The sequence below is a fragment of the Callithrix jacchus genome, chromosome 2 (genome assembly GCF_049354715.1).
Source record: "Callithrix jacchus isolate 240 chromosome 2, calJac240_pri, whole genome shotgun sequence".
Lineage (NCBI taxonomy): Eukaryota > Metazoa > Chordata > Mammalia > Primates > Cebidae > Callithrix > Callithrix jacchus.
Genome location: NC_133503.1, coordinates 64,345,913 through 64,358,160, shown reverse-complemented (window position 1 = coordinate 64,358,160; position 12,248 = coordinate 64,345,913). Strand labels below are relative to the sequence as shown.

The 12,248-nt window shown below is 42.8% G+C and overlaps 1 protein-coding gene across 2 annotated transcripts in view; it reads left to right on the top strand.

Annotated features, from left to right (window-relative positions):
- Positions 1–12,248, top strand: part of STK10 (serine/threonine kinase 10) — a 178,441-nt gene that overhangs the window by 147,054 nt on the left and 19,139 nt on the right. For both annotated transcript variants that reach the window (XM_035290516.3, XM_008990872.4), the window contains one exon: positions 9,389–9,481. In XM_035290516.3, the coding sequence (XP_035146407.2) occupies positions 9,389–9,481 (93 nt within the window). The remainder of the gene's footprint in view (positions 1–9,388; positions 9,482–12,248) is intronic.

The following is a 12,248-nucleotide window of genomic DNA, read 5'->3' as shown; positions in this document are numbered from 1 at the left end:
CATGATGAACATAGATGCAAAAATCTTCAATAAAATACTGACAAACCAGTTGCAACAGCATATCAAAAAACTTATCCATCATGATCAAGTAGGATTCATCCCGGGGATGCAAGGCTGGTTCAACATATGCAAGTCTATAAACGTAATTTACCACATAAACAGAACCAAAAACAAAAACCACATGATTATCTCAATTGACGCAGAGAAGGCATTTGACAAAATTAAACAGCCCTTTATGCTAAAAACCCTCAATAAACTCGGTATTGACGGGACATATCTCAAAGTAATAAATGCTATTTATGACAAACCAACAGCCAATATCATACTGAATGGGCAAAAACTGGAAGCATTCCTTTTGAAATCCGGCACTAGACAAGGATGCCCTCTCTCACCACTCCTATTCAATATAGTACTGGAAGTTCTAGCCAGAGCAATTAGGCAGGAAAAAGAAATAAAGGGTATTCAAATAGGAAAGGTGGAAGCCAAATTGTCTCTATTTGCAGATGACATGATAGTATACCTGGAAGACCCCATCGCCTCAGCCCAAAAACTCCTGAAACTGATAAGCAACTTCAGCAAAGTCTCAGATATAAAATCAATGTGCAAAAATCACAAGCATTCTTTTTTTCGCTCTTGTTACCCAAGCTGGAGTGCAATGGTGCGATCTCGGCTCACCGCAACCTCCGCCTCCTGGGTTCAGGCGATTCTCCTGCCTCAGCCTCCTAAGTAGCTGGGATTACAGGCATGTGCCACCATGCCCGGCTAATTTTTTGTATCTTTAGTAGAGACGGGGTTTCACCATGTTGACCTGGATGGTCTCGATCTCTTGACCTTGTGATCCACCCACCTCGGCCTCCCAAAGTGCTGGAATTACAGGCTTGAGCCACCACGCCAGGCCTAAAATCACAAGCATTCCTATACACCAATAACAGACTTACAGAGAGCCAAATCAAGGACAAACTGCCATTCACAATTGCTACAAAAAGAATAAAATACCTAGGAATACAACTTACAAGGAACGTAAGGGACCTCTTCAAGGAAAACTACAAACCACTGCTCAACGAAATAAGAGAGGACACAAACAGATGGAGAAACATTCCATGTTCATGGTTAAGAAGAATCAATATCATGAAAATGGGTATACTGCCCAAAGTAATTTACAGAATCAATGCTATCCCCATCAAGCTACCATTGACTTTCTTTACAGAACTGGAAAAAACCACCATGAACTTCATATGGAACCAAAAGAGAGCTCGCATAGCCAAGTCAATTCTAAGCAAAAAGAACACAGCGGGAGGCATCACACTACCGGACTTCAAACTATACTACAAGGCTACAGTAATCAAAACAGCATGGTACTGGTACCAAAACAGAGATATAGACCAATGGAACAGAACAGAGGCATTGGAGGCAACACAACCTATCTACAACCATACAATCTTTGATAAACCTGACAAAAACAAGCAATGGGGAAAGGATTTCCTGTTTAATAAATGGTGTTGTGAGAACTGGCTAGCCATGTACAGAAAGCAGAAACTGGACCCCTTCCTGACACCTTACACTAAAATTAACTCCAGATGGATTAAAGACTTAAACATAAGACCTGGCACCATAAAAACCCTAGAAGAAAATCTAGGCAAAACCATTCAGGACATAGGAGTGGGCAAGGACTTCATGACCAAAACACCAAAAACTTTGGCAACAAAAGCCAGACTAGACAAATTGGACCTAATCAAACTCCACAGCTTCTGCACAGCAAAAGAAACAGTCATTAGAGTGAATCAGCAACCAACAGAATGGGAAAAAATTTTTGCAGTTTACCCATCTGACAAAGGGCTGATATCCAGAATTTACAAAGAACTCAAAAAGATTTACAGGAAAAAAACAAGCTCATTCAAAAATGGGCAAAGGATATGAACAGACACTTTACACAAGAAGACATACATGAGGCCAACAAACATATGAAAAAATGCTGATCATCACTGGTCATCAGAGAGATGCAAATCAAAACCACATTGAGATGGTAATCTCACGCCAGTTAGAATGGCGATCATTAAAAAATCTGGAGGCAACAGATGCTGGAGAGGATATGGAGAAATAGGAACACTTTACACTGCTGGTGGGGGTGTAAATTAGTTCAACCATTGTGGAAGACAGTGTGGCGATTCCTCAAGGCCTTAGAAATAGAAATTCCGTTTGACCCAGCAATCCCATTACTGGGTATATATCCAAAGGACTATAAATTGTTGTACTATAAGGACACATGCACACGAATGTTCATTGCAGCACTGTTTACAATAGCAAAGACCTGGAACCAACCCAAATGCCCATCAATGATAGACAGGATTGGGAAAATGTGGCACATATACACCATGAAATATTATGCAGCAATCAAAAATGATGAGTTCGTGTCCTTTGTAGGGACATGGACGAATCTGGAGAACATCATTCTCAGCAAACTGACACAAGAACAGAAAATGAAATACTGCATATTCTCACTCATAGGCGGGTGATGAAAAATGAGAACACATGGACACAGGGAAGGGAGTACTACACACTGGGGTCTGTTGGGGGGAATAGGGGAGAATAGGGGAGGGACAGCGGTGAGGGGAGCTGGGGAGTGATAGCCTGGGGAGAAATGCCAAATGTGGGTGAAGGGGAGGAAGGCAGCAAAACACACTGCCATGTGTGTACCTATGCAACTATCTTGCATGTTCTGCACATGTACCCCAAAACCTAAAATGCAATTATAAATAAATAAAACCATAAAAAAAAGAATCAATAGACATCTATAAGGAATAATAATAATAGTTATAGCAATAGTAATATTAATCTGATTGACACTTTCAAAGAACCAGCTTTTTGTCTCATTGATTTTTCTCTTTTCAATGTCATTGATTTCTGGTATTATATTAGTCTTGGGTTTTAGTTGCTCCTTCTTTTATAGTTTCTTAATGTAGAAGCTCATTTAGAATATTGATTTGAGACTATTCTTTTCTTTAAGCACTTAGTGCTGTAAATTTTGCTTAATGCTGTAAATTGAGCACTGCCTCAGCTTCATTCCACAAATCTTTATATGTTGCATTTTCATTTTTATTCAATACCAATTACTTATTAATTTCCTTTACAACTTCCTCTTTGACCCAGGTTATTTAAAAACTTGTTAATTTTAAAATGTTTTGGGGCTTTCATATCATTCATTTATTGTTTTTTAGTTTGATTTCATTATTATCAAATAACATGTACGTGTGTGTGTGTGTGTGTGTATAATTTTTTTTTTTTTTGAGATGAGTTTTGCTCTTGTCACCCAGGCTGGAGTGCAATGGGGTGATCTCAGCTCAATGCAACCTCTGCCTCCTAGGTTTAAGCGGTTCTTCTGCTTCAGCCCTCCAAGTAGCTGGAATTACAGGAACCTACCACCATGCCCAGCTAGTTTTTGTGTTTTTGGTAGAGATGAGGTTTCACCACGTTGGCCAGGCTGGTCTCAAACTCCTGACCTCAGGTAATCCACCTGCCTTGGCCTCCCAAAGTTCTGGGATTACAGGCATGAGCCACTGTGCCCAGCTCGTATATTTCTTAAGGTTTTAATTTTTCAAAATGTATGGCTCGTTTTGTGGTCCAGGATATGATCTATGTTACTGAGTGTTTGCCGTGCACTTGAAAAGGATGTGTATTCTGCTGTTGTGTGGAATATTCTATAAATGTCAATTAGGTCAAGTTAATTGATAGTATTGTTCAGATCTTCCGTATTCTTACTGATTTTCTGACGACTTGTTCTACTGGCTACTGAGAAAGGAATGTTAATGTCCCCAACTATAATTGTGGACTTACCTATTTCTTATTCGGTACTGTCAGCTTTTGTTTCAAGTTTTTGAAATTATTTTGTTGTTTTAAATAGTCACATTTTCTTTTATGTATTTGTTTATTTTCTTTGCGACGGAAGTCTGACTATGTTTCCCAGACTGCTCTCAAACTCCTGGGCTCAAGTGATCCTCCTCAGCCTCCTAGTCTCTACCTAAGACTAAAATAGTCATATTTGCTTAGTGAACAGACTCTTCCTTTATGATTATGTAATGCCCATTATTATTCCTGATAACATGCCCTGTTCTGAAGTCCTTGTCTAATAAGTAGCCGTTCCCACTTTCTTTTGATAAGTGTTTGCATATAATGTCTTGTCCCATCCTTTCAGTGTAACCTGTCTAAATCTTTATTTTTTTTAACATGAGTTTCTCGTTGACAGCATATAGTTGGATTTTGATTTTTTTAATCCCATCTGAAAATCTTTGTTTTTTTAAATAGAGGTGTTTATGCCATTTATTTTTAAATTATTACCTGTTTTGTCTCCTTTGGTTTCTGTTCCTCTCTTCCCCCTTTTCCTACCTCCTTTTGGAGTATTTGAATGTTTTTAGTATTCTTTTTTAATTCATGAATTAGTTTATCTTTGTGTGTGGGTGTATACATTTAATGGTTGCCCTGGAGCATTATAATATACATACCTATTTCAGCATCTATTTAGAGTTGATATTGTAATTTTTTAAGTAAAGTGTACCTTTACAACCACCTAAATTAATCTTGATTCTTTCTTGATTTTATTATAATTGTCACGTTTTTGGTTGTGTGTGTGTGTGTGTTTGAGATTGAGAGAGAGAGTCTTGCTCTCTCACCCAGACTGGAGTGTAATGGCATGATCTCGGCTCACTGCAGTTTCTGCCTCCTCGTTCAAGCAGTTCTCGTGCCTAGAGACAAGAGTTTTTACAATGTTGGCCAGGCTGGTCTCAAACTCCTGGCATCAAGCAATCTGCCCACCTAAGCCTCCCAAACTGCTGGCATTACAAGTGTGAGCCACCACACCTGGCCTATCACATGTATTATATCTACGTATGTTAAAAACCATACCAGGCAATGTGATAACTTTTGCTTTAAACAGTCATTGAGATTTTAAAGCTCTTAAGGGGAAAATTGTTAATTATGTTTATGCAGATATTTTTCATTTCTGTCACTCTTTCTTTTTTACTGAAGATACAAGTTTTCTCCACAGCTCACTTCTTTTCAGCCTAAAGTACTTGCGATGTAGCCTTTCTTCCTGACCCCAATTTTTCCTACATTTCCTTCATCTGAAAATGTCTTTCTTTTGCTTTCATTTCTGAAGGATAGTTTCACTAGACGTACCTATTGTTTTCTTTCAGCTCTTTAAGGACGATACTCCAGTGGCTTTTGGCCTACCTAGTGTCTGTTGGGAAATCCATGGTCACTGGAGTCATTATTTTCCTATGTTAATATGTCACATTTCTCTTAACTACTCTCCTGAAATTTTTTTAGTCTTTGATTTTCAAGTTTTATTATGATATATATATGGGTGGTTTTCTTTTTCTTTTTCCTTTTTTTTTTTTTTGTTTTTTAGACAGAGTTTTGCCCTTGTCGCCCAGGCTAGAGTACAGTGGTGTGATCTTGGCTCACTGCAACCTCCACCTCCCGGATTCAAGTGGTTCTCCTGCCTCAGCCTCCCGAGTAGCTAGGATTACAGGTGCCCACCACCACACCTGGCTAATTTTTTAACTTTTAGTAGAGATGGGGTTTCACCTTGTGGGCCAGGCTGGTCTTGAACTCCTGATCGCAGGTGATCCACCCGCCTCAGCCTCCCAAAGTGTTGGGATTGTAGGCATGAGCCACTGTGCCCAGATGGCTTTATTTGAATTTAACCTGTTTGGGTTTCATTGAGCTTTAGATAATTTTCCCATAAGTCCCTGAAACCTTCATCTTTTTTCCTGTCAGTCAGATTATATAATCTTTGTTAATCAGTCTTCAAATTCACTGACCCTCCTCTGTGAGCACCATTTTGCTATGAGCCCATCCAGTGTCTGTTTTATTTTAATCTCAGACTTCATATTGTTTAGTTTTAAATTTACTAATTTTTTAAAAAATAGTTTTTCTGTGCTGTGCACTTTCATCTTTCCATTATTTGAAGTATTAAAGGGCTTTACTGGCCGGGCACAGTGGCTCAGGCCTGTAATCCCAACACTTTGGGAGGCCAAGGCGGGCGGATCACAAGGTCAAGAGATCAAAACCATCCTGACAACATGGTGAAACCCCATCTCTACTAAAATTTCAAAAAAAATTTTTTTTTGAAAAGGGGCTTTGCCTCAAGGAGTATAGTTATAATAGCTGCTTTAACATTTCTTTTGGCCAGTTCCAACATCTGCATCATCCCAGAGCTGACATCTATTGATTGGCCTTTTCTTTGAAAATTGGTTGTATTTCCTGGTTCTTTGTATGCAGAGTAATCTTTTATTGTTTCCTTGACATTCTGTTTATTTATTTAGAGATAGGGCTCTGTTGCCTAGGCTGGAGTGCAGTGGTGCAATCACAGCTCACTGCAGCCTCAACCTTCTGGTCTAAAGTGATCCTTCCACTTCAGCCTCCCGAGTAGCTGAGACTACAGGTGCACTGGCACCACACCCAGTTAGTGTTTTGTATTTATATCTTCTGTGGAGACGGAGTTTTACTGTGTTGACCAGGTTGGTCTTGAACTCCTTAGCTCAAGTGATCCACCTGCCTCAGCCTCCCAAAGTGCTGGGATTACAGGTGTGAGCCACCATGCCTGGCTATCCTTGACATTTTAACGTTCTGTTCTGTAGACTGTGGGTTTGTATTATAGTCTTTTGGAGAACGTAGATGTTTTTTGTTTAACAGGCAACCCTGTAGACCACAGGTTCTGTCTGACCTTTTGTGGGTAGTGGTTCTAATCTTAGTTTAGTTGGGTCTTTGCTTTTTTTGATTTTTTGCTATACTGCTTGGCACCTGTCTCACTCATACTCAGCTCAGGGTTGAATCTCTGTGTTCACACATAGAATTAGGAATTTCCCTTTTCCTGTGCTCTTCTCTTTCCTTCCTTCCTTCCTTTTTCTTTTCTTTTTTTTTTTTTTTTTGCAACAGAGTCTTTCTCTGTCGCCCAAGCTGAAATGCAATGGTGCAGTCTTGGCTCACCGCAACCTCCAGCTCCTGAGTTAGGTGATTTTCATGCCTCCTTCCCAAGGAGCTGGGATTACAGGCATGTGCCACCATGTCCAGCTAAGTTTTGTATTTTTAGAGAGAAGAGGTTTCACCATGTTGCCCAACTCCTGACCTCAGGTGATCTACCTGCCTCAGCCTCCCAAAGTGCTGGATTACAGGCATGAGCCACTGGTCATGCATTCTTAGCCAGGTGTGGTGGCTCACATCCTGCACCTTTCTCTTTGGGAGTCACTGGACTGCACAAGCCTCTTTTCCTGGTTCTCTGGCCAGAAACACAAGGTTCTTATGGAGTTTTAGCCAGCTTTTCTACTGCACCACTGGACAGGTCTGGGCTTGGTGCAAAGTCAGGAGAGCAAAGGGTGATGTAAAATAGGAAACTTCGAGGGAGAGGGGTTGAGTAAAAAAAAAAAAAAGAAAGAAAAAGAAAAATAGGAAACTTCTCCCCTGTACAAGTCTCGTCTGCAAGTTTTGACTCCCCTTCATGTCACCTGCTTTTGTTTGGTTTTCAGCGTCCTCAAGTAGTTGCTTTCGCATTTGATGCAGAGTTTTCACTGTAATCATCAGGAGACACTGCCTGTATTGACTTATCCCACCACGCCAGAACTCCCTGGAATGCTCTTTTGTTTTGATCATGGGTAGTCTTTTCCTGCCACCAGATGCTCCTAAGAGTCCTCTGTCAGTGCAGGTTTTGGGTCATGAGGCACCTGTGAAGGTGTGGGTTTCTCTGGAAGGAACAGTCTGAGGAACTCTAGGGTCCGTAGAGAGAGGTATCATGGATCTTGTCTCCCTCCTGTTACAACAGACAGACACCCACTCCCAGCTGGCTTAAGGAGGAAAGAACACTTGCTGGCGTCTGAGCAGGAGGGCAGGAGTGTTGCCAGAATTCTTCTTCCTCATCTCTTGGCATTGCTTCCCTGCATTGAGTTCATCTCAGGCAGTCCCCTCCAGGGGATGACAAGGTGACTCACCTTGGCCTTCATTTCCCCAATTTGACAACTCCAGAGGACAGCAGGCAGCTTTTCTTCAGTAGTTCCAGCAAACATCCCAAAGCGGGCACTGGACCAGTGACGGTCACCTGCTTGTCTCTGAATCATTTCCTGCGGCTAAGGGCATGGAATGTCCTGCTTGGCCAGCCTGGGTCAGATGCTCAGCCGCCCAGGACTGGGGGTGGGTGGGTGTCAGCCCACCTGGACTTCAGGGACTACAAGGGGGATCCTAAAGTATGCATTCTGGGCCAGATGTGGTGGCTCACAACTATAATCCCTGCAGTTTGGGAGGCTGAGGCAGGCAGATCATTTGAGATCAGGAGTTCGAGACCAGCCTGACCAACATGGTAAAACTCCATCTCTACTAAAAATATAAAAATAGCCCAGTGTGGTGGTGCACACTTGTAATCCCAGCTACAGGAGGGTGAGGTGGGAGAACTGCTTGACTTCATCTCAAAAAAAACCAAAAAGTATGCATGCTCAGCCAGGCTAATATTACCCCAAAGGAAGCAAAATAACTGAGACATGACAGTGGTTTATCAGATTGACAGTATTGTCTGTTGGATTAATATTTCATGGTGGGAGAGGGATTAGAAAAAAATGCCTAAAAGAACTTCTGGCTGGGCGTAGTGGCTCACGCCTATTATCCAAGCACCTTGGAGGCCAAGGTGGGCAGATCTCCTGAGGTCGGGAGTTCAAGACCAGCCTAACCAACATGGTGAAATCCCATCTTTAAAAAAAAAAAAAAAAGAACTTCTATAGGGACTGTTTTTTTTTTTTTGAGACGGAGTCTTGCTCTGTCACCCAGCTGGAGTGGAGTGGTGCGATCTTGGCTCCCTGCAACCTCCACTGCCCAGGTTTAAGCAATTCCCCTGCCTCAGCCTCCCCAGTAGCTGGGACTACAGGTGCTCACCACCACGCCTGGCTGATTTTTTGTATTTTAGTAGAGATGGGGTTTCACCATGTTGGCCAGGATGTTCTTGATCTCCTGACCTCGTGATCTGCCTGCCTTGGCCTCCCAAAGTGCTGGAGTTACAGGCATGAGCCACCTTGCCCAGCCTGGGACTGTAAGTTTTTAAAAAGGTTGAGAAACGCTGCCCTGCAGGAAACTGAGGTGCTATTACCAGAAGAAGGGGTGGATACCAAGCAGCTGAAAACAGCACCTGCCCGTTCGGGAGGAGTTGGAAGCTGAAACCAGCAGCAGGCAGGAGTAGGCCAGTGCGAGGCACCTGCTCAGAGAGACTTGGTGGGGAGCCACGTAGGACGCTGGCCCCTACAAAGCTGAGCCTCTTCTTGGGTCTCTCTGGCCCAGGAGTTCTGGGTTGAAGATTATACTGTAGGAAGCATGGAGAGGACCCTGACCCAGCCACTGTTTGCTGTCTTTGCTGCAGGTGAAGAATGAGGTGGAGAAGCTCCCCCGACAGCAGCGGAAGGAGAGCATGAAGCAGAAGATGGAGGAACACACACAGAAAAAGCAGCTTCTTGTGAGTCCCTGGATTCAACTGCAGAGTACAGGGGCTGGTGCAAGACCTGGAATGGTGACCAGGGCCCCTCTCTGCCTTTTCCCAATCCCTGCCCCTCAAATACCCTGTCCTGAATACCTAAATCTTGCCTCATCCTTCATGGCCTCCATTATCCCCTCCTCCATGCAGCCTTCCTTAATTGACCTGACTCTACCTGTAAGTGAGCTCTTCCATCTCTGGATACCTGAACCCTTTAGCACCTCCTACCTTGTTTTAGGGTTATTTATTTGTAAGTCACATCTCCTTGACCAACCCAGTGTATTCCCTTGCCCACTTGGCATCTTTTAAGTCCAAAGGACATCAAACTCGTGACGTCCAGACCTGGTCCTGTTCTCATGCTCTGAGGGATGCCATCTTCCTTCCTTTCTGGCCTATCATTCCTCACTCCTCCTTTCCTTCCAGTCCTTCCTCACCTGCTGAAGCATGGTATGTATATTTCTTATCTCCTGTCCTTGGATCTATCAGCTTGTCACCATCTGCATAACCCCCCAGCCACTGTCCAGTGACCTCCCAGTGAGACTTCCTGTTGCTGTTTCTCCCCTGCAGTTTATTTTCTCCTGCCTGCAGGTGTGATCAATGTGAATTCCAAACCTGATAACACCACCCTTTTCCCCACAGCCCTGTGCCTTAAAACCCTTCAGTGACTCCCGAATTGTCCCTAAGATAAGCGCCCGCCTCCTTACTGTGCCCTGCCCGGCCTCTCCAGCCTTTTCATCCCTTGCCAGAATGCTCCCATTTTCCCCCACTAGCATGTCTTTGTGTATCTTGCTTCCTCAGCCCCCAAAGCAGAGAATATTTGAGTCCACATTTGCAAATGCTTTGTATATTACCTGGTTCAGCATTCATGGCTTACCAGGGTAGGGGCTATTCATTTTCCCATTCACAGAAGAGGAAACTAAGTCTGACAGAGGTGACATTGCTGAGTTCACAGTCGGGGAGGGGGTCGAGGCCTCATGCTTGTGTTCTTTCCCGGGCAATCTGTGACCTGTCCTGTGACACCACGATTAGGAAGAGAGTGCAGGGCTGGCGAGGGCAGGGCACACAGGCCCTCATCCACGCAGAGGGACAGAGGATTGTGTGGCTTGCTGCATGGAGAGCCTCGAAGATGTGCGCATCCTTTGGCTTGAATTTTCTGCTTCTAGAAATCCTGAGAAAGTCTAAAAATCCAGAAGGAATTATCAGAGGTTCACAAATACTTAGCTACCAGAATTTGAAGAAGCCCTGTTTAAAATAGATAAAACCTGGAAACATGCTATTGTTTATTGGATGAACAGAGTGCATCCATTGCACGAAATGTTTTCAGTTATTGACACACACGATAGAAAATCACATTATTTATTTATTTATTTTATTGTTTTGAAACAGAGTTCCCACAACTGGGAGTTGCATCCTTGTTTTATTTTTTTTTTTGAGATGGAGTCTCACCCTGTTGCCCAGGCTGGAGTGCATTGGTGCCATCTCTGCTCACTGCGACCTCCGCATCCTAGGTTCAAGTGATTCTCTTGCTTTGGTCTCCCCAGTAGCTGAGACTACAGGTGCCCACCACCACACCTGGCTAATTTTTTTATTTTTAGTAGCGATGGGGTTTCACCACGTTAGCCAGGCTGGTCTCGAACTCCTGACCCCAGGCAATCCACTTGCCTCGGCCTCCCAACGTGCTGGGATTATAGGCATGAGCCACCGCGCCTGGCCGGAAGATCACATTATAACATGGAAAGATTTTTTTAGGTAATTTTTTAAATTGTGGTAAAATAGTTGTAAGATAAAATTGACTGTCTTTACCATTATTAAGTGGACAGGGTAGTGTGTTAAGCACATTCACATTAGGCGGCCATCACCACCACTCATCTCCAGAACTCTTTCATCTTGTGAAACTGAAACTCTGACTCATCAAACCGTAACTCTCCATTTCTTCTCCTCCAACCCTTGGTAACTTTACTCTGCTTTCTCTGAATTTGACTACTCTAGGTACTCATATAAGTGGAATCATACAACATTTGTCCTTTTGTGATTGGCTTATTTCACTTAGCGTAATATCCTCAAGGTCCATCCATGTTGTTGCATGTGTCAGAATCTCCTTCCTTTTTAAGGCTGAATAATATTCCACTGTGTAGATATAGCACATGATGTTTATCCATTTATCTCTGCATGGACATGTTGGTTGTTTTCATCCCTTGACTATTGTGAATAATCCTGCTGTGAACTTGCGTGCTCACATATCTCTTTGAGCCCTTTTGAATGATTTTTGTCACACAATAATAATAAGAGCTGTAGATATACCTGTACAGACATACCACAGTTGTCAACCCATTTTTACTAATTCCATGGTTTCTACATTTTTTTATTTTAATTTTTTTTTTACTCTTTATTATGGAAACTTAAAAATATAGGAATAGGGAGGCCGAGGCAGGCAAATCACTTGAGGTCAGGAGTTCAAGGCCAGCCTGGGCAACGTAGTGAAACCCCGTCTCCACTAAAAATACAAAAATTAACTGGGTGTGGTGGTGCATGTCTATAGTCCCAGCTACTCAGGAGGCTGAAGCAGGAGAATCACTTGAACCTGGGAGGCCAAGGTTGCAGTGAGCCAAGCTCAAGTGCCTACACTCCAGCCTGGGTGGCAGAGCGAGACCCTCTCTCAAAACAAAACAAAACAAAACATAGAAACATAGGAATAGGTATAATGGTATAATGCACTGCCATATACCTATCACCTAACCTCAGTAATACC